The sequence below is a fragment of the Lycium ferocissimum genome, chromosome 5 (assembly GCF_029784015.1).
Source record: "Lycium ferocissimum isolate CSIRO_LF1 chromosome 5, AGI_CSIRO_Lferr_CH_V1, whole genome shotgun sequence".
NCBI lineage: Eukaryota > Viridiplantae > Streptophyta > Magnoliopsida > Solanales > Solanaceae > Lycium > Lycium ferocissimum.
In genome coordinates this window covers 31207287-31231198 of record NC_081346.1, presented here as the reverse complement: position 1 = coordinate 31231198, position 23912 = coordinate 31207287, and the positions used below count along the sequence as shown (strand labels likewise).

General features: G+C 35.3%; 1 protein-coding gene across 2 annotated transcripts; it reads right to left on the bottom strand.

Moving 5' to 3' along the window:
• Nucleotides 1-9219: 9219 nt before the first annotated feature.
• On the bottom strand, nt 9220-21852 carry LOC132056697 (structural maintenance of chromosomes protein 2-1). 2 transcript variants are annotated; one of them, XR_009414894.1, is made up of 21 exons: nt 21403-21852; nt 19468-20148; nt 19194-19337; nt 18824-19114; nt 18530-18715; nt 18245-18409; nt 18107-18166; nt 17863-17925; nt 14936-15027; nt 14678-14774; nt 13832-13948; nt 13451-13669; nt 12439-12579; nt 12141-12308; nt 11867-12051; nt 11625-11718; nt 11468-11556; nt 11095-11320; nt 10005-10079; nt 9568-9735; nt 9220-9486 (listed from the first exon to the last, which is right to left on the bottom strand). XR_009414894.1 is itself a non-coding variant. In XM_059449000.1 (21 exons), the coding sequence occupies exons 1-20, from the start codon at nt 21718-21720 to the stop codon at nt 9619-9621; spliced, it is 3528 nt and encodes a 1175-aa protein (XP_059304983.1). In that variant the 5' UTR covers nt 21721-21852; the 3' UTR covers nt 9220-9486; nt 9607-9618. The 2 variants fall into 2 exon arrangements, 1 of the variants encoding a protein (XP_059304983.1); XM_059449000.1 differs by having other exon boundaries at nt 9607-9735.
• Between the last annotated feature and the right edge of the window lie 2060 nt (nt 21853-23912).

The window sequence follows — 23912 nt, the reverse complement described above, 5'->3', positions numbered from 1 at the left end:
AAAGACTTTTAAGTTGGGGGTGTTGATGAGTCGTGAAATTACTGATATTCGTGCTAATTCCTTAAGCTTTTTGTGACTCCTTAAGCACTTTTGTTGTTACTTTTTGTGTGTTTTATGTTGTTTTGTAGGGAAAAGATCTTGGGAGGGGAAACATAAAGAGGCAAAATGGATCAAAATGGATCAAAATGGACCAAAATGGAACAAATAAGCAAAACAAGCCAAGATGGTAGAAATGAACGAGGGAGCACCATGAATGCAGTGCTTTATGCTGAAATCGCTTGGGTGGTCAGTATCATTGAGAGGATGGCGAATAGAATAAGACAATGATGAAACTACTGACACCACGTACGACTCGCGTATGGAACTGCAATCACGTCTTTATTGTAGAAAATCTTTCTCAATGCGATTTATGAGATATTGGTGCTCTATTCAACCACATGTGATATAGAAGTGATCGGAAGAAACCAAGTGAAAGGAAAGGAAAGTCAAAAAGAGGCCAAACTGGACATTTTTGCAAAACTGTCAAAAGTGGACAGTTTGCAAAAGCAGGACAGAACTGCAAAAAACAGGCAGAACTGCAAAAACTGAAAGTTGGGGCATATTTTGTCATTCTTTGGGACTTGGAAAAAATGGAAGCCCCTAAAGAGAGGCTAGAGGGCAAAACATTATCATCTTTGGTCATTTTGCAAGTTTTGGAGAGCTAGGTTTCTCTACGCTTTGGAGGAGAAAATTGGAAGAGCTTGATAGGATATTTCTTGTCTTTTCTTGATTAAACTTTGTTTTGTGTTGTATATCTAAGAAGTGTGTGTATTTACTTTCTTCACTTGAATCTTGTTTATGGAAATATTCTATGATTAAAGTGTTGGATTGAAACTTCTTGTTGTGCTTATGTATTGAATGATTTTTATTGCTATTGAAGTGGGTCTTTGTTGATTTAATTAATCTCGTTCTTGAATGTTTCCAAAGATTAGCTAACCTAGGACTCACCCGTTTTACTTAGATTGAGCTTGGAAGAGGAAATCTAGGTTGGGAAAGATTGATTAACAAGAATTTGGGTCATTAAATCCATCTAATAACTTGAGCTCGGAAGAGGATAGTTACTTGAGGTTAAATTGATTGTGCCTAATATGCTCTACTTGGGGAAAAGCTTAGAGTGAAAATTTGGTTCGACTTTCCAATGAGATTTTAAATCATTATCTATCAACATAAACCCGCTCTTAGTTGTGATATCATAAAATACATTGGATCGTTACTTGAGTGTAATTTCCTTGTATCCGAACTTGTGGCCATTGATCATTTTATCGCTTTCTAGGTTAGTTTATATTTTTGCATTAGTCATAATCTTTCTCAAAAACCCAAAATATTTTCTATCGTTTGGCTTTAGCTTAGTTGGTGAAAATTTCATACTTTTCTTAATCGCCTAGCATATTGTTCCCTGTGGGATTCGACTGCAACTCATAGTTGGGTAAATATATTAAATACGGCCATGTCTGGCACTATAACACTGAGGAGTGGTATTTGGACGTTCATACATTTTACCTTCCATAATACCTTATTTAAATACTACCGGTTCATGATTTTCAAAATCCTTATGATGCTAAAAACGAAATGTTTTCAATAAGGACCATGATGAGGATTATGATGATCCCATTTCTTGGAGATTCCAAAGTTATGGTTTTAATTTCATTATGAGATTGCGAAATTTGGTTTTGAATTTTATTATATTTGTTGATGTTGATCTCATCTTATGATTTTTTTCAAAAGGCATGATTCCTATGTTATGATTCCATATATGTTTCCATAACCTTCTACTTCCAAAAGTTAGAAGTTCATGATTCTTAAAAGCTTCTTATGATACTACAAATGAGATGTTTTCTAGGATGAACATGATGATGATGATCTTAATTCTAGAAATTCCAAAGCTTATGATTTTAATGCTATTATGAGATTATTGAGCTTATTTCATGATTATCTCGATTTTATTCATTGTTTTACTGATCTCACCTTATAATAATTGTTCCTTGAGTGAGATATAGCGATGATGATTGCTCCATGTATAAATGGAGTTCTGAGCCTTGCGTCGCTCAGGTAGAGTCGTAGCTTTTATTTGGCTCTCATGCATGTTTTACCTACTTCAACAAGGGTCAAAATAGTTTTACAACATCGGGTAATTCCGGGGGTTATTTAAAAGATGCCGCCTAATTATTTATGGTGAATTAGGGCACCTAAGGTAATTAAAGTAATTATTTAAAGTTGATTTCTTTTAAGTCTCTGAAAACAAATGATTCGAGTAGAGGTTCAATAGCTTAGAGGGGAAGGTATTAGGCATCCTCTAAATTCCATTAATAATGGATAGCAGAAGACTTAAATCTAATTAGGTTAAGTGTAAATATAGTGTTGTAGAAAGAAAATAACTTTATAAGTGTTGCTAAAGTTATAAATATAATAATGTTATCCAAAATAAGACTTATAGAAAATATAATGGTTTGTATACAAGAAGAACTTTACCGGCTATTTAAAATATGACTTAAAAAGGTTGTTAAAGTTTTGAAGAAGGAATATAATAATGTCATTTAAATAATACTTATAAATATTGCTAAGGTTTTGAATAATAATGTCATTCAAGCTAAAATCTGCAACATATAATGATTTTCATCTAAGTAGAAACCTTTAAATAGAAGGCTTAACAAATTCAGATTTGGGATAAAATTATATTATGTGAATATAGTGATGTAAAAATTTAGACTTATTCCCAAATAGGATATAAGACGAGGGAGAATTTTCTTTCTTTTTTATTAACTATATTTGGTTTAAAATATGCATAATTTGATAAATCCTGAAGAAATGGTTTATAAAAGTCCTTGAATTCATATTTGTGTATTAATAACGTTTTGAAAATTTAAGATATAACATGATTCCAGTAACTCAAAATATATAGTTACACTATTTGCAAATTTGTTATTCCAAATAAATAACATAGATATTAGATGCTATGAATAGTTTTGACATAAAAGAAGAAAAATGGAGCTTATGGAGTTAATTGGTCTTTCTTAAATTAGCTACTAAACTAAATTCCCTACTAATCTACTATGGCTCATTTAGTTAAGGAAACAAACAAGTGAAACGTTAGTTGCACAAATACAAATCAAAATGCATAAAATTGAAATAAAGAAGCAAATGACGTTAAAATGGGCTCGGCCCATTTTTATGGACTGCTGCTGTTGCTTTTCATTATTGGGCTTTTGGCCCAAAACTTGGTTTCCTTTCCCTTGGCTGCGGATAAAGGGGCTGGACAGAGAGAGGTTACGTCGTGTTGGGCTTTTGGCCCAACGCCAAAATGCGGAGAAGACAAGTCCGAGGGACTCGTATACGATAATCATGCACAAAATGAGAGAAAGGATTAGTATGCAGTCAATAAATAAATTTAAACATATATAATGTAAGCTTCGAGACAAACCAACAGATTATATATACCTTGTGTATATCTAGGTATATCTCGTGTATACATACATATATTCCATAAACAAAACAGCATATGATGCACACGTAAGCATTATTGGACCTTATGTGTTATTTGCCTGTTTAATCCCATGTACAACATACCTAAGATGCGCACACCACGATATGTATATCAGCTGTATATCGAATGTATATTTGGTTTTAGACAGGTCCTAAATCCTGGAAACTCAGCCTAAGTATCCTTCAGTAAGAATCTTTCAAATTCATCTAGCGTGCTATTTTATTGGTCAGTTTTCATCAACATGGGACAGGATACTTTTAAGGTTTAAAAGACATTTTTTAGAGGTTCAAACAGATTTAGGATCAGTCATAGGGAACCATATTCGCATGTTTTTGACTCAATAAAGGGCTGGCCATAAACTTTAACCACAGAGTAATAGTTTAGACGATAAATAACCATTGGACTTAATCGAACATGCTTCATAGTCATAATTGGTTTTAAAACAGTGTAAGACAAGTAGAGCTGGTCCTTTGAGAATCATACAATCATGATGCAAAACCATAACGACTAGAACATCGATACGGGGGTCTGGGTTATGACTAAACAAAAGGCAGATTTCAACCTTTCAAGATAGGAAAACAATAATAGAAATTACGAGTAAAATGTCTTCATGAGCTAAAAGGAAGAAAAGGTTCATGCTTTGTATACAGGGGAGAAAACACAGTAAAACAACAGTAGATGAAAAAGACAGAGTCTTTGGGGTATAAATTGAAGCCACAGTAAAACAACAACAGCAGCTGAAAGCAACGAGAAACAAAACAGGAAAGTAAGTAACAAACTGGATAACAACTCTTACTACACTTACTATTTATAACATCACTCTTTTTAACATTAAAACTATGAAATCTCTGGTAGATTAGGATTCAAATTGACCATAAGATTAAATCCTCATTATCTTACATATGATAGGCTGCGAACTGAAAATGTTTCTTACTGCACCTACCAGTTTGATAGTCGAATTGACAGTTTCACATGAATCCAAACAATATGCCAAACGAATCAACAAGTAAAGGGAGGATGGGCAGAGGTAATGTGCTAAGTTTTAAACCAGAAGTAGAGCAAGAATGAGAAAGCACACACAAAAAAAAAAAAAAAAAACAGTATTGAATGGAACAGGGACTGATCAGTTTGGCAACTCAAATCACTTATCTTTTTTTTATGAACATAATTTAGACTTAAGCAGACTTACGCAAACCGATGTACTACTTGAAATGTTATCTTTTATATGGTATACGGATATATACATACTTAGGGTGAGTTTATGCTATCAAATACCAAATAGCCACTTACCAAATAAGAAAGGTGTGATCAAGTCATACTAACAAAACTACAACTGACCATGATTGCATTGAACCATATCAAGTATCCAAATGAACTAGCGAACATTTAAATCAGCATATGATCAGTTAGTGTTCAAACCAACCCCCTTATAGACATGCTAACGCTTACTCGACAGATGCTTAACAGTTATTAACTCGACATACTAACACATAGGATAAGTTAATAAATGAACAAATCTAGCATGTATGATTCTTAGACTGACTACATGATTGATTGACGCTATGCTGTATTAACTAAGATTAAGCTCACCCACAGCGAACAGATACCAACACAGATGTCAACTAACACACAAACGCGAAATGACTGAAACACGCAAAAATACTAAAATAAATAAAAGGAAGAGGGTTCACCGACCTTCTTCGGGTGCAGTGAACACGACGAACGCTCGAATCCTTTTCGAGTGCAAACCTCAACACCCCCAAACACGCAAAGCAACAGAAAGTTTTGAAACAGGAGAAAATAAACGGAATTTGTTGGAAACTCTACTTAAAATTGATTTATTGATTAAACAGGACTAAGTTTCGAATGAAAGCCTCGATTAGGAATTTTGGTACCCAACCCAGATCCCGAAACCCTTTTCCTTCTTTTTTGTTTTGTTTTGTAGAACTATCACTATTTTAGGGGTTAGATTTCCATTCTCCCCAAGACCTCGAAAACCCTTTTTGATATGAGATTCTCCCCCAAAAAAAACCTCTTTTTTCACGAGCACTTAAGCCCCTATTTATAACCGTGAACTAGGGTTTTGGATTTCAAAAATCCTTTTGCTCCAAACGAAGATTCAAGAGTCGGTGAAGTCAAACTCGTTCTGAGCAGATTGATTTGTTTTCAGAGATTTTAAAAAAGTAGTTTGGCTTCTTGCGTTCACGACAGAAGGATCTGGTTCAAAGCCAAGATTTGCACCAAAATGGAGGAGCAAATCTGTGCGTGTGGAAAAGAGGGTTGGAGCTTTGCTGGGAATGGAAAATGAAGAAGACGATGTGAGGAGAGAGAGTAGAGAGAGACGAGAGAAGGGTGCGGCTGTTCTTGAGAAAGAGAGAGAAATTAGGTTTTGTTAAATGTAGTGGACCGGTCGGGTGAGTTTGGTTGGGTAATGGGTATGGGCTGTCGCGAATTGGGCTGGTCTGTGAATTCAACATATTGGGCTGGCCGAATTATTGGATATTGTGTTTGTATTTTGGGCCATTAATTTGGCTGAAAAATATTAGTCCTTCCTCCTCTATTTTAATTATTTTTGAGCTTCTAATTTAATAATTAGTACAATATGTGTTATGTAAAGACAAATAGTAATTAGTATGTAGAAAGTAAAATTAATTTAACGCGTACAAATCTTAAAATGAAACGGTAACGAACCATTTAAAATTTGTGATAAAGTAATAAAAGTAAATAGTAGTAAAAGAAATAAAATAGAGGTGAAAACGAAATACTTAGCTCGTTAATAAATTTAGAAACTCCAGGAAATAAATTAGAGTAAAGGAGGGACGAAATTGGGTGTCAACAATGCATATATATATATATATATATATATATATATATATATCGTAGGATACGCACACTTTTATTGTGTGCAACCATTTGATCGGTTAGTATTACACATTGAGTCCCGAAAGGGATGGGTACGTTACACATCGAGTCCCGAAAGGGCCGGATACGTTACACACCGAGTCCTGAAAGGGCCGGGTACGTTACACATCGAGTCCCGAAAGGGCCGAGTAAGTTACACACCGAGTCCCGAAAAGGCCGGGTATGTTACACACCGAGTCCCGAAAGGGCCAGGTACGTTACACACCGAGTCCCGAAAAGGCAGGGTACGTTATAATGATGATATTATATATGTATGAAAAGTTTTTTTTAAAGGCCAAACATGCATGATATCTGCCTTATGAGGCATCCAGATGTACAGGTTGTCTCTCTTATTCTATGTTACCTTTCATATCTATATTATGTTGTTATTCATGCCTTACATACTCGTTCATTATTTGTACCGACGTCCCTTCTTGTGGACGCCGGCTCATGCCCGCAGGTAGGCGGGGGAGACGGATGGTACCCGTAGGTGTTCTATCACGGATTTCAGCACTCCACTTACTTCGGAGCTCGCTAGATATTTGGTATTGTCCTTATAATCATTTGTATCCTATGTATGCTCGTAGACGTGTGTGTATGCGATTAGATGTTTTATAGCTCCACCGGTTCATATTATTGTATAATATATGGGTGGCCTTGTCGGCCTTATTTTGAGCTATTGATACTTTACTGTTAGTCTTGCAGGCTTTATGATATACGTTATGTAGTGGCGACCTTATCGGTCCGCATATAAACATATGTGCTGAATGATCGGATATTCCCATGTTGGGCCTTTTACGCGTGCGTGTGTGTTCTTTGAGTTATGGTTTATAATGTTCAAAGTAACGGATAAGTGTGTGATTCCCGGACTACGGGTCGGAGCCCATCATACTCCTCGTAGGGGTGTGACAATTATCAACCACATCCACCAACAATATTATCAATCACATCCACCAACGCTATTATCAATCACATCCACCAGCGCTATTATCAACCACATCCACCTTCACAACTATCACCATCACCAGTACAAAGCATATCCACCATCATTAGCGAACATAAATGTTTCATTTTCTTATCAAATAATAATTTTAATTATTAGATATATAGATATTTATTTTCTAATATTTAGTTAATATTTTATTTGAATTGTATATTTATTATGATTAAATAAATACATTATGCACATTCAGATGTTGAAAAATAAACAGTCTTAATCATTCAATGTTCAAATCTAGAGACAACATCTTAATCATTCAGATGTGCATTCAGATTCAGACGTCTTAATCTTAATGAAAATAAATGAGGCCTTAGTAGAAAGTACAAGTATTAATACAAACATGCTAGCATGTACACGAGCATTACAAAAAAATCTTGTTTGAAAAAGTGACATGTAAAGATAAATCATACCTATAACATGACTATGAAAAAGTTCTTTGGGCTACCACCGGTATACCTTGGTGAGTTTTTACTGCACCTCGCTTTAAGGCTCATCCTAAGACTCAACCAGAAAACACATTTTAATATGTTGATATTTATCACTTCACTACAACTTTTGGTGGTAGAAAATAAAATTTTCATTGTACCCTTAAAGTTATGAATGGTTGATTAACAATGAGGATTGTGAGATAATTTTGCCACAAACTTCGTTTACATATACAATTTTATCCTCAAGTTATGGTTCTACAATAACAATAATTGAACCTTCCTAATTAAGTAGGGATCAGCTAAATAAATTTTCATCGTCCATATTACTCCATTTAAATTCTTCCTAATTCAATATTATATAACACAATTAAAAATGTACAAAGAAAAGGACAAAAAGTTCACTATATATTTTACTGACCTGTAAATCTCTAATAAAATTAAAAAACTCCTAAGAAATATCAAACCTAAGACACACATGCTAACATGTATATAATTTGATACCAACTACTATTATTATTATTATTATCACATACATAGATTTATTTATTTTTCCATTGTTCCGTGTTTTCTCCTGTGTCTGCAAGGATACCAAGAGATACGTCTTTTGAACTAACATCCTTCCCCATAATCGTATATAACTCTCTCTTTTAATACCTTCGATCACCAAGATTTCACACCTACAAACAAGTACATCTAGAGGTCGATGTAAGATATGATCAAATCATCTTTGACGACCTTTTAGTTTATTCAATGTGTGCAAATTAAACTTTCTATCGAATGTGATCATTTTGTATCCTGAATGGCCTCACATCTATCTTTATATTTGCATAGGTGCAACTTCCATTTGTAAATATGTTAAGACTTTAAAGACTCAGTATTCACTCCATTAGAACATTACAGGTCTTTCAGCCATTATGCAGAACTTGTCTTTCATCAAAGAAGGTATCTAACACATCACTCCAGTATCACTTCTCTACCCCTTTTATCATTCCAGTTAGTCTTTTCAAAGGCACAAAATAGAAACTCTTCTCTTCCAGGTATCCACTAATTTTATTGACATGTCTTCGAGCCTATGTCACAACTCAAATGGTTATATAGGTCTAGTTCATGCTTCTGGTATTCTGCCACTGCAACATCATTCTCAGGTTGGGAATCTGAAAACTTATTTCCTATAGCCTCTGCTAAAGCTGACCATACAACAGATGCCAGTTTACCCTTAAAAGACGTACTCAGTGGTTTCTTTGCTAGGAAGTTTGCAGCAACTAACCTACAAACAACTAAATTACCTCATAACACTTTCATGACCAGATACAATATTACAATTGACTTCAAATTTCTGCAAGCTAATTATGCTGCAATATTCCAAGGCGTAGAGCATGTGTGCATTTTGATAGCACTAGCATGTCATGCTCAAGTCACAACGAGGAGTTATGGGCTTACTGCACCAAGCTAATAGTTCTTACACAAATAAAATGCCCCCGGCAAAATTAAATAATACAGAAATAAGCCAAAAAGTAGTCGCAGATGCTACTTATGCAGGAAAAGGAAGGTGTTAGACAAGATAATTAGAATGTATTGGGGTGAGATTTACTACACATTGGAGGGAAACCAGAACTTATACACATGCCCCCGAGCATCTGCAAATAAAGTGCAGAAACATGTAAGAGCAAATAGGAGTATTTATACATCATAAAGAGAACTTTGAACAGAAACCTAACATGAAACTGAATTTACTGCAAGCAAAATTACAGTCTCACCATTTCGTGAAATCACTTGTTTTTAGCTGCAACTGTTCTCTGCACTGTTGAGACGCCATCCACAAATTTTGTTCGGAAGAGAACATTGGCATTGTTAAACATACCCTCTTTCAAAGATACAACAATAAACTGCAGAATCCAAAATAACAAAATCAAAAAATGAAGGTTAGCAAAAGCTGCACAACAGTTCACATTTTTCATCTGACAACTATTTATGCCGGAGTTCTCTTCAATTGTTAGCCACTAGATAATCATGTTATGAACATTCACAACTGTAAAACAATTAACTTTTCTAGAAAAGTAAGTCACTGACGTTATTTGTTCCTCTCCAGACCAAAAAAATTTCTCAAAAGATCACATTGCATATGTCAAAATTCAATCATGATAAACTAGTGAACCTGAGAATGTGGAAAATGACTCTTGATCATTCTTCCGATGTTCTGTGTGTGACTTAAGTCAAGAGCTGCATCAACCTGCCAAGCAACGCAGGTGAAAGATGCAAATTACTAACAAAGTTTGTAGGTAGGTAAGTAAGAATCGGTCATAAGGTTCGGCAAATCTAACTATCAATAGATCAATATTGATTATGCATATTTAAAATTCATTACATAAATATGCAGCAGTTGTTAAAATTTCAAGTGAATAGGACATGCAGATGGACTTCAAAGGAAACTTCATTTTACCGCAGTCTCTAGCCTTAAATACTAACTCCATCCCACTTTTATGTGACACCATTTGACAGGTACAAAGGAGGAGATGCTAATTTAACTTTTTGTATAATAGCAGTAGTGGTGGAAGAAAATTTTCAGGTTATTCATGGAATATTCGACAGAGTAAATATCAAATTAAATATGTATTTTGTTGTAGCAACAGCAACTATGCCTCAATCTCAAACAAGTTGATGTTAGCTATCAGAATCCTCACTGCCCATGTCAGAGAGGGTGAATTCAAAATTTTGGAATTTTTGGAAGTTATATGGAATAATATTATTAATAGACCGGTATCAAGTACTTCGAATGTTCCAGTGGAACTATGAATTTCTAGTTTGATAAACATCAAATATTATCTCAAATATAGAGCGCATGGATGACAACACATGCCTTATGAGCCAACCTTGTCAATCTTAGCTTCTTCTGCTCTATGCTACTTGCAATTAAAAATATACAAGAGGAAAACGAATGAACATCACATTGGTGCTTTCAGTTGTTTTTTCAAATAAATGTTTCTGTCACAGCAACAAAAGATGTTTTCCTACAATTCACAGATACAAATTCCTTCATTAATTGCATCATAATAGCCACTGGCCACTGCCATAAAACTACATAATGTACTCTGCCAAAATAGTAATATGCAGCACACACTTCAGGAATCTGGAGCTTGTCACTGACATTACTTAGCATCTTATGAGAAGTCATATGATTAATGATCAAATACTCTTTCTTCATTGAATAAATCTCAGAGCATGTTACTTTAAGAAATTCTCAGTACCTCGTCCAGGATATAAAGTGGGGCTGGCTTGAAAAGAAGCAAAGCCAGAATGAGAGAGAGTGCAAGTAGAGATCTCTGCCCACCACTAAGCTCAGATAATGATTGTTTCCAAACTGCTCCAAATGCAACACGAACCTCCAAGCCATCTAAGAAGCTACCTCCTTCAGGAGGTTCTAACTTTGCCATGGTACCAGGTAACAAAGTAGAAAATATGGATCCAAAATCTCTGAAGAGGTAGGAAATATCAAAGTGAAATTTTGTAGAATCTGAAGAATAATGTTTATTCTTCTTCCATTCAAGACAAAATACAAATATATGCCAAATTGGTAGATTTTATGACAGGTTATCATCACAGAATGAACGAATATGATACCTGTTAACTTTTTCCCAAGTAACTTTAAGTGTTTCCTTCTTCTTCTCATCAAGCTCTTCAATCACCTTTTTAATTTTTGATTTGTCATTCTGCAATAACAGAGGATAAGTAAAATACATAACAGCGGGAAAATATCTAGTTACATTATTATACCAACCTCAATAATGTTCTTCTTTGACATCAAGTCATTGTACTCGTCTTCAGCTTTTTCAAACATCGACATAACCTTCTTATTGACCCTTTTCTCAAGCCTTCAACATAAAATGGAAAGGTATAAGGAGAGATAAACATAGCAGTGTGATTAGACAAAGTCCACATGCTAACTGCTGTTGTTTGGGAAGAAACAGAATGTTCTGCAACATTGCATAATATTTTTGAACTAAACTAGAAGATTCTCACCCTGACTGATCAGCTTGAAGCTTTTCAAAAGTTTCCCTTGCATTACGAGGATCACGAGATCCAAAATCATAATCAGTACCACTTCTTCCAAACAGTTGCTTCTCAGACGCAATCCAGGCATGTTTTTCTATTAATTTCTCAACTTTCAAGGAGCAATCTTTTTGGTCCATCTCCATGCGCTTCACCTGTAGCGAGGTTAGGATGAAAGAAGTTAGTTTCCCATAAAAGACATCAAGAAGAAGAACAAGCACACAACGATAATCTGTCCGTAAACCTCATTTTCCATTCTCTTCTTCTCAAGATTGGTCTCGCTAATTTTATTCTGAAGTCGCTGCTGCTCCTTGAGAATACTTGAGATTTGAGAATCACATTCCTTCATCTTCAGACGAGCTGAGTTAAGTTCTGATTGGACCAGGCCTTGATTATCTTTCAAAGAAGCAACCTGCAAGAGAAAGTCAAGAAAACTCACAGAGAAAGTTAACAAAATCGCAAATAAATATTAATGTTCTTCATTTTAGTTTAGCAACAAAAGCAACTCTTCTGTTATGTGTATGTTTCTTTGCAAAAATCACCTTTGCCTTTTGGGAATCCACTTCAGATGCAAGATCCTCAATCTGTTTGTTCAGAGAAACTAACTGACTCTCAAGGGATGCATGTTCCTGTTTGACAGCTTCCATCTCCATTATAAGTCTCTCCCTTTCATTGTCATGCCCCTTGAAGAATTAACAATCATGTCATTAGAAATTAACAGATCAGAAAATCTTCATTTGCAGCAGCCAAACTATGTATGACAGAGGTGTTAACAATGTGAAATAAAGTATGTCAGTCCTAGGAGAGCCTCATCCACTCGACTAAATTCCCAAATTGGTAAGGACATTGTCATTTTCTTCGGCCATTCAGATGAAAATCATACTGTAGAAAACAAATCACAATAGGCTAATTAAAAGGCCTTCAGAACTAATAAACTGTAAACAAAGATACGTCTAGCGGGCGACAGATTCAGGAAATACCTCTGGGTTACATGAATGATATATATTGTCCCACTGCACTATTTTAACTCAGTATGACATTTCAAAATTTTCAGATATACATTAGCATTCATTATCTTCTGTTCAATTTCTATTATTTTCTCACTAAGAAGAGGCGAATGGAGCAACATCAATAACAAGGATTCATATAGCTGAACCCAGCTAGATTGGGTTTGAGGCACGTTGTTGTAAGAAGCTGGAGAATGCTTAGGTGCTACAAGAACTTTAATTCTACAAGCAATACAAAGCATAAAATTAAAACCATAAACCTATCAATCATCATAAAGTAGCAACAAAGTGACAAAAAAAAGATTGTGATGCTGAGAGGTTGGTTACTTGAGTTTGAGGACTGTAACTTTCCAATCATTAGCTTTCTAGTTATTTTCTTTATCAGTTATATTTTTAAAATAATAAAGACTACTAAGAGGATAAGAGAAACCAAGAAGTGATGCTATTGTTTTAATATGGACATTCATAACAGAAATCATTCTAGCAATTTACTCCTAGTGCTTATCACTTCCGCAAGTGCTGGAAAGTGGAAACATCAAAAACCTACCTTTAGGTCCTTCAGTGCAGACTGCATCTGACTTTTTATAGTCTTAACCTTTTTTTCTAGATCTTTCAGTCTGGTCTCCCTATTACCAGCATGATCATGAATTGACTTTTCAAGACATGATACTTTGGCCAGACAGCTTTCGTAGACAAGTTTTTTCTCTTCGACGCCAGATTTTGCTTCTCCAAGCTCCTGCTCTATCTTTTTTACAAGTTCACCAAGCTACAGGCACAATAAAAAATGCAAGAGATTACAAGCATCAATACGCTTATCGTTGAAGGGGAAATAGAGAAGTCCATACAAGATATAACAAAATGCCAAGGAAAAAGAAATATCACTCTCCATCTATTAAAGAATGTCACTGAATAGAATAAGGTGGACAACCTTGTGATGCTCATTTTGTTCAGCCCTGCTCTGGGACAATGACAGATCATATGATGCAAGTTCCAACTGAGCCTTCAGGTCTTTGAATTTTCTTTGAAGGGGAATGAGCTGATTAATCTGAATAGCACAAACAACAGAAGTTAAATCCACAAATGAACCAAATATGGCCCAACTTATCCCCTATAAAAGTTTAAAAAAAGATTAAGGGTCAGATGATGTATCTCAAGCTTGTATCCGGTATTTGATTCTACGCTGCCAGACTGATCACTAAAAAGAATCGCCATATATGATACAGTTATTGAAACTTACTTCGTCACATACTGTCCAGCTAGTTCTTTATTAAGGGGATTGAAGCAATAGCTAATGAAAAAAGATGGTAAGTGTTTCACATTGAATGAAGAATGGGATAGTCTCCTTATATGGTCTTGGGCAATCCTCACCTCATGAGCTAGCTCTTGGAGTTGAGTTAGGTCCAAGGTCCATTTCTTAACCCGATATCAGAGCGAAACCCATCCTCTCTATCTTTTCTTGGTTTACCCCAAGTTGGATCCTCATATTATGTTGTCCACGTTAAACAAGCCCAGGGTGTTAAGTGGTCCACATTTGTTGATGAATGGACTGATATCTCCTTATATGATTTAGGCAATCCTCATTTTAAGAACTAGCTTTTGGAGTTGAGTTAGGCCCAACGTCCATTTTATTAATTGAAACTAACGAACTACACGGCTACCCAACATCATGTCCTTGAAATTCACCTAAATTCTGACTTATCCCTTTCCCCAACCCAAAAGTATGTATGACTATTTTCTGGTGTGCACATGATAGGAAGAATATAGATTGACCAACCTTGGCATCGATTTCGGAAAGACGCTTTTGATGAAATGAAAGTTTTGATTCTGCCTCTGCCAAAGCATGAAGTTGTCTCAATAAATCACCACCGCCCCTGGAAAAAAGTTTTTGGTGCATTTGAAATTTCACATGTCATCATGAAATGTATAGTACTACAGTCCTCAAAACATTAGAGATTTGAGTGTTATTTTCATTAAAAAAAAAAAAACAAAAAAAAAAAAAATTTACCATATGAAGCAGCAGATGATCACTTACCTTCGACTACCACCAGTTAAAAGTCCACTAGGCTGAAAAATATCACCTTCAAGTGTCACGCTGGGTATTCCAACTTCCCGACTAAAAGCAACCTATAATTCATTTCATAAAATACAGATCAGATGGCAGGGAGTACCATGAAGGTGTACTAAAACAAGTTATGCACAACTCATTGCATAAAGCTAATAAAGTCTTTTTTATAGAGAAAAAGGCCCAAAATACTCCATCATATTTGGGCTAAGATTGAAGTTAATCCTTATTCTTTCACATGGAGTACTAAAACTCCTCCTTATTTGTTGAACTGGTGCTCTTTAGCTTCTCCCCTAATCAACTTGCAGCACTCCAGCAATTTGGTGTCGCATGAGCAGGATGTGACTAGAATATAATTAAGGACTTCAGAGGAAAAAAAGAAAAGAACTATCATATACAGAACTTCAAGAAATTAAACTTAAAGCTTACTTACTTTTTTTTTCTTTTCTATTTCTGCGATGAAAATCATGGAAAACATAGGATGATTGGAAAAAAAAAGAAAAACTAATAATCTCCTCTCCTTTGTTGTTATGAGCCACGTAATTAGTATAATATTTATACTTTTTCAAGCTCTAGAGTAGGTAATGATCGTTCTTTTCTTTTCTTTTCTATAGTGTGAAGAACAAATCCACGATTCCACCTTATTGTCACCTCTGTTTTTTTACGTTTTCCGGCACTTCATCGCCATGAAAATTGAAGAAGCCAATACATAATCGACACAACTTGCACTTCCAGCTGCTTGTTCTGGAGAAATGAAATTTGAAAGTTCACTCATAGAGGATTTGAAATTTCCAAATCGTGATTACGCATAACGTGTTGTTCTAAAAAAAAACTACCAATTTTTAGTTGTGAGATGTTGATTGCATTTCAAAGTTCTTGGTCTTTAGAACCAAGAATGTGTGAATTCCCAAGAGGGTATTTCGGAGTGGATTGAAGAAGTGATGCAAAAATTAGGTTTTGTTAGAATTTTGAGCAGCAAGTGAGCTGGAATCTATTAAAAGTTAACTGTTAGCTAAGGGAGAACTAAATATGGACCTATTTCGCAAACAAGAAGACTACTAGTACTCCTCGTGAAAGAATAGGAACAATTTTGAGTCCAAAACCAAATATGAGGGGCAAATTTGGCATTTCTGGCATTGTATACAATTGCTTAGTGCCCCAATTTTAATATGCTAGGGTCATCCTTTTTGTCTTCTTTTTTCAGGTTATCAGTCCACCATCCCTGCTATGTTACAAGGCATAGTTTGACCAAATACATAACTCAACAAATACAGTCTGAATAGATAAATACATTTGACTTTTGAGAGTTGCAAGACATGCTAAGCGTATGGATGAATTTAGTTTAGATGAAAAAAATCATATAGATACTGAGATCTCAGCTTCTGTTCATCTAAATTTATGATGATGTTATGATTATCAAAAAAAAAAAAAAATTATGATGATATTATGTGATACAAGCTACTGTAATGTTCCACAACCACTAACAGCACAACCAGAAAACAGGATTCTGATGTAAAACCAAAAGTGTTCAGTCAGGCAGAACCTGTATTCGATAAAAACCTTGTCCCTCCTAACAAGCAAATTCAAACCAACAAGCCTAATCAGCCAACAAGAAAATAAGAAAAGAAAACTGAACAGAACCCTTAACTGAAAATAAAAGCATTCCCCTGGGCACTGACATTGTGTAAAATAACAATGTACAAGAAGTGCTTCTTTATAGGAGGTTTAAATTATATACAATATGGATGCCTTCTACTTACAAGGTAAGTAATGTTTGCTACTAAATACAGAGTATTTATGGTGCAAATATTTTCCTACTTAAATTTTCAATTAAATTTCCTACTTAAGCGGCCACTCATCAGTGAACAAAAGCTACTTAAATCTCTACCAAGATCATAGAGGCTTTGTTACTATGTCAAAATATAAGAGACTTTGATAGCATGAGATAAGAGAGAACACTTTCTGAATTTTAGCTCTTACTAACTTATTTGAGTAATAATGTGCAAGAAAAGCTCTTTATAGGAGTCTCGGATTACATATAATATCTCAAGCATTGTTATCAAAAGAAGCTCAAAAAAGAGCTAAGTGTCTACTGAACTTTTAAGTGCAACTAGCAACAAGTTTCAGTGAAAAAGGCACAGATTAAAGAAACAAAATAACTACACACACGCATATAAATATACATATTGGGAGTATAGTTATATTTGTGTGTGTATTATGTAAGTGATTAAGTTCAAACAACAATCATATAAACTAAAGGATTCAAAAACTTCATTTTAATTGGAATATGAAGTAAACACCATGTCAATCGAGTTCAAAATTTATTTTAAATTTCTAATTCAGATGTAACAGTGTAATTTCAAGTTTCTGATTCATAGTGACTAGCTTTCTTATATTAAACTTCTACTTATTCTCATCACTGACACATTCATCTTGCCAACTATATTATGTTTTCTTTGTTAAGAAAGAGTCAATGGGCATTGAAGTGTGCATTGCATCTGCGCTAAAACGCTGACTTAGCGAAAAGATGTGTCCAACTTGTGTAGCATCAAGCTTCAGGACTAACGCGCACCTCAACCAGCCCTTCAACAACATTAATGGCAAGCAGCAACTCTACTAATAACAAGGCAAGTAAATTTAACAAACTAAATTATTGAGTTCCTATGGTATTCTGAAAAATATTATGAAGTATTCTCTATATTTTCCACCTTAATTCAATAAATCAAGACATGTATAACATCATCAATTCTCTTAACTTCCAACAGATATGAAAAGTCAGTAGTACATAATTTTCTGCAGTCTTGTATACTTGTTAGCAGATTAAAAACACAAAGGACAATGAGAAATACTATAATATAAAATTATCAACATTGCAAATATTACATTTGACACCTTACCTCTCGTGCCGCATCAATAGTTTTGCAAACAAACGTTGAACCAAATACGTACTCCATTGCACTCTGTAATTGACACAGCACTGAAAATTAGGCACGAAACAGATGAATCCAAACTTTCCAAGTGAGAAACCAGAGGAGCCAAATCGATAATGAGATATCACAAACTTGGCATCATACTTAGAATTTTGTGTTATAAATCTGCAAACATCAGAAACAAAGAGTTACTGGCAGAGTAGAGGCATACTTTGAGTTCTTCATCATATCCAACTAGAGAAATTGCCACTTCAGCATTGCCCTTTCCGACCTGTAAAATAAACACTTGTGTTCTAATAAAAGCACCAACTAATGGCCTTTATATATCATGAAAATTGCAGCAACTTACCAGTCTAGCAGCAGCGTTTTGATGTTTTGGTGGAACAGGATGAGTTTGAATTTTGTTTAAGGGTATAATAGTCACTCTCTTCCTAAGACCGCCCTTTTGTAGAAGTTGTTTTCCTGTATCTTCTGTGTCTACCACAATATTAAACAACTTCCCTCCAGCAGCTACCTGCAGAAGATTAATACTATAATGCCACAACCAACATACTACTCAGCTGTAGTAAAGCCTTACAGGATTAAACTATCAGACAACTAAAGAAAAATATCATAATAAATGTAATCCACAAACCTCTAGCGCAGTCATTGCAGAACTATCCTTCACTTTAATGAGTTTCGCAACTACACCTTTCACCTTTGATCTATTAAAATTCTTCACTGGGTCACTATATGTGAAGTCAATATTGGCCAGACGAGAGGAAAGAACACGTATTTCATCTCTTAACTTTTGTATAGCCTCTACTTCAATGGCACGATCCTGATTTAAGAGACAGCATCAATCAACAACAAGAAAAGCATAAACATTTTTTTTTTTTAAATGTATGAATATTTTGGATTTGAGGGGGCATCATCAAGAGAGACGTACATTTTGTAATAAATCCATCTGCTCCTCTTTGTATGAAAGAGCTTCCAAAGCTTTCTGAAGTTTTTCCACTTGTTTCTTCCCATTGCTAAGCTCATTTTCCACTGCAGCAGCTTCTTCACGCTTTGATAATAGCTGAGTTTTCTTCCCTTTTAGCTCTTTTTCACAATGGTTTATTTTTGTTTGCAACTGTTTCAGTTCCGTTTCAGCATTTCCAACTTCTACTTTGGCGTCGGCTAGTTGTTCTTCGAGGCATTTCTCCTCATTCCCACTACTTTTACCAGCCAACACACCCTATAAGAGAATTGAGATCAGCTGATAGATATATGATAGGGATTGTGCAGTGATCCCCACAAAAATCTTGTATGCTCACCTGGTACTCCTTTTCATGCGCTTCAAGACTCATAGAAAGCTCCTCAGCTCTTTTCTTGACGTCTGATGCTCCTTCTTCAGCCTTTCTTACAGCAGCAGCCTTTTCTTCTGCGGATTGCTTCAATTCTTCGAGATTTTTTCCAATCTGCAACATCAGTTCATCATTTTTTATAATCCAAGGGACATAACAACAACGGAGCTTAAGAAAGTGAAATCTCTGGGAGGGAAAAGGGAGAATTAGGGAAAGGCAAGGCTGGAAAATATGAAGCTCTGACCTTCACACAATTCTTTTTCTCAGTCTTTAAAATATCCTCTTGATTTTTTAAGACAGATGTTTCCTTCACCAGATCACATGATAGAGCGTCAACCTTCTCAGTCAAAAGCTTTATCTCCCCACCCATATTCGCGTCTTTCTCAGCTTGCAATTCTGATGCTCTCTTTTCCATTTCCTGTATCTCTTCGTGCATCTTACCCACGTTACTATCAATTTCAGTTATCTTAGACTTCATACCTTCTAAACCTTGTACTGCATCAGCCATAATTTTTTCAGCTTGAACATACTCATAGGCAACGCAAAACCGTTTAAGTCTGTCCAATTCTGCATTTCCATTCGCCCATTGCATATACTGCATCCTCTCTTTCCTCAGCTTCTCCAAAGCAGGAAGAATTTCCTGATCTAAGAGCTTGTCAATCTCATCAACTTTACTTTGTTTCTTTTCAAGAGTTTTCAATGCAGCTTCTTTCTTTGTCTCGTACATTCTTGTACCAGCAGCTTCTTCAAGCATAGACAAGATTTCAGGAGGTTTCATGTTCAAGACTTTTGTAATGCGCCCTTGCATAATAAGAAAATGCGGATTGTTTACATTTAGCTGCACAGAGTGAAAAAGATTCTGAACCCGACTTGGCTGTGCAAGGTGCCCGTTGATCAAATATTTGTTCCTTCCACCAACCACAATCTGCACATATATGATCAATTAATAATTTCACAATAGAGTAACAAATAAAAGCAGATATTTAGAAAGGATGAGTAGAAAACGAATTTCAGTCTTTGACTGCATTGTATGACAAAGTAGTAATTGGTTTCAAATGGATTAGGAATTAAAAGATAAGGGGAAAAGCAAGATCCTTGGCTTTTCCATAAGTTAAAATCTAACCAATCAATTCCAAGTTGGATCTTGCTATCTTCTATTTAACATAGAAATACTACCTACTGACAGATATCATATAGTAAAAGTGACTCATTGTAGGAGTTTTCACCTATAACCATAGTTCTGCCTGATAAAGAGAGAGAAAAAGGGGGAAAGACGGGTGGTTCATATTACAATGTGTATAATAGAAGCCCTAATATCCTGTAAAAAACCCTGTAATAAGTCATGTAATCGAGCTGCCTGCCTTTACATTATCTGAAATTCACTAAACAAGAACAAATAATAAAAGAAGTGCATCCATTCTTTTTGCAATCAAGATACAAGCTCAATCTTTGGTTTGCACCAATTGAAAAACTGTTTATTTCTGCTTGATATGTCCAGGGAACTCTTTCAACAATAAGGGTGTGTTTGATACATTTTCTGGAAAATGTTTCCCAATTTTCCCATGTTTGGTTGGTCAAAATTTTTGAAAAACATTTTCTCTAGAAAAACAAGTTCCTTAAAATGAGGAAAATGACTTCCCTAGGGGAAGTGGGGAAACCAAGTTCCATAAGGATCATTCCACACTAACTGTCTAATACCCACCCTCCCAACACACCCCGCCCCCACCTCCAAACCCCATAGCCCCCGTCCCCACCACCCCCACACGCCTACCCCCATGCCAACCTCAATAGTGTCTGCCTAGATTATATACAGATGTTTTCGGAAACAGCCTCTCTACCTTCCAAGGTAGGGGTAAGGTCTGTGTACACTCTACCCTCCCCAAACTCCACTTTCTAGGATTATACCGGGTATGTTGTTGATGTTTTTGTGATAGTATTTTCTGCTTATTTAAACACTAGAAAATAAATAAGAGATACACCTTCATGTCACATATACCCTAAGTATTCATAATCAGCCACATATACTAAACCAATACCATTCTAAAGGCAAAATTTTGAACCCCTTTAGCTAATTGAAACATCTGATTCAACTTCAAAATGAAGATTTTCACAATGATGAACCCCATTTAGCTAATTATACATATTTTCCCGAAACAGAATAAAAGAAAATGTATTGCACCTGACGGGTAACAGTAATCTCAGAACAATCTTCATATCCCAAAGGACTTCGACTACGATCCGAATTATCAAACACAACGGACACCGTAGCTTTAGTAATTCCAGCTTGGCCTTGCTTATACACTAACTCTTGTAGATTAGAAGCCCTAACCTGTTGCAAATTGGTAATCCCTAAAACAAAGCAAATTGAGTCCAAAATGTTGGATTTACCAGACCCGTTCAAACCGGTTATGGCATTGAAAAACGGGTCGAAACCCGAGACGACTGTTCTTGTTGCATAGGATTTGAACCCTTCTAAGCAAATTTCTTTGATATGCATGGTTGGTTACTGAGAGAAAATCAAAACCCTAGAAATGAAAGTAAAAAAGAGGGCTTTGGAGATCAAAACCCAAGAAATTGGTCTAAAGGACGAAGTTTTTTTGTTTGAAAATGTGGAATTATAAATCTAGCCTATTTGTGTGTGTGTGGGGGGGGGGGGCCCGGGGGGGCGGGGGCTTTTTGGACTGTGTACTTAGGCGGGAAAATGGAGATTTCAATGCCTTTCTGTTTTTGAATTTAGGGGTTGCTGCTTTTTGTTTTCAAATTTAATTCTATTCTATCGGGTCGACTGATTTTGGGCCTAGGGATCGGCTTTTCCAGGTGGACAATTTCTGCGATTGTCCTTATTCGGGGATGCTCTTTAATTTTTGTCCCTCAAATTGGTGATCTTTAATTTTTGTTCTTCGCTAGAACCCTTTGGTTTAGAATTTGAATCCTCGCTCGGTCAAAAATTTAAAATACAAATTGCAAAGTAGAGTTTTGCCATCTTAGCAAAACTCTTAAGGTAGAGTTTGCAGTCAAACTCTGCCTGATTGGGCAGAGTTTTTCCATATGCCTGAAGGCAAGGTAGAATTTTGCATTAAGGCAAAAGGTTTTTTTATTTTTTTATACTCAATTGAAATTTTGCAAAACTCTATTTTAAGGCTTTACTTTGGCCCGAATAGGCCTAACTTTGCTACAAAACTTTGCCAGTGAAATTGACTCTTTTTTTTTACTGAATCGAGATTCGAACCCCAAACCTCATAGTATTAGGCGAAGGACAAAAATTAAAGACCACCAATTTGAGGGGCAAAAATTATGGAGATTTTACATAAATGAGTACACTTTTGGGGTTTAAAATTTGCCATAACTAAAGTTTTAATATTTACATGGCATAGCTATTTTTTCCGCGGTATTCATAAAACGGTATTCATGAATACAACGAGCAAAAATGTATTCAAAAATTCTTTTTGTTGTATTTAACTCAGTTGTATTCACGTCAAATGTATTCAACTCATCTATATTCATTTGTAACTACTTTTACATTTTATTTTAGATTGTATTTAATTTATTATATTTAAAAATCGATTTTATTCAAACAACATAAATACAAAAAATATTGTATTTTAAGTTCGATTGTATTCGAATAACATAAATACAAAAAAGTAGATTCAGCTGTAATATATACACTAAAATATTAAATACAAAAAAATAGATACACTAACAAATTAACCAAATATACTAAAAAACTGAATACAAAGATACACTAAAAAATTAACTAATACACTCAAAAATCGAATACAAGAAAATAACAAATTGAATACAATCTAAGAAATAACAAAATGAATACAATACAATCCCTCCGCCACCCCACTTGTCATCGGAACGTGACCGGAAGAAGCTCAGATCTGAATGATCCCTCCGTCAAAGGGCAATTTCACCTAGGCAATCCACACGTACCAGATTACTACGGACCTGCTAATCAAGCATCACAATGGATGACTAGAAACATTTACTTCGAATAACTCTTTTATCAAGTAATGGTACAAATTAACCATAAACTCCAACGTTAATAACTTGGGAATAAGAAATCAAATAAGCAACAGAATACCAAAATTTTCTATCATTACGACGACGGCGGAGTCTGATAGGACGATCTCAGATCTGAACGATTTCAGATCTCAGATCCGTTGTGGTGTTGTTGCGGCCAGGGGTGGTTGTGGTGGTGTTGTTGCGTCTCTAGCGAACTTGTATGTGGTGTTGTTGTGGTTCGCCGGAGATGGCTTTTCCGGCGAGGCTGGCAGTAATGGTGGTTGACGGCGGTGGCCGGAGCTCCGGCGGCTGAGAGCAGTAGTAGTCAAGACAATTTATTTTATAAATAATAAAAATAAAGTATTCTACTTTAAATATATATGTAGCTATTAATTGTATTTAACATATTATTCTTACAATATAAGATGTAATTAATCTAAACTATAGCTACTAAAAATAAATATATATTAGTAGTTAGTTATGCCATGTAAAGTTTTTAAAAATTAAAGACCAGAGCATTTAAAGGGCAATCGGCACAAAAAAATGTTTCGAGGCTCGTGATTTTATTCTGGTGGGTCATTGACACTTTTGTCCTCATTTTGTGCTGGTCTTTAATTTTTGTCTCTCATAAGAAATGCTAATTTTTTTTGCATCCTTAAACAATTTATACCCACTAGACAT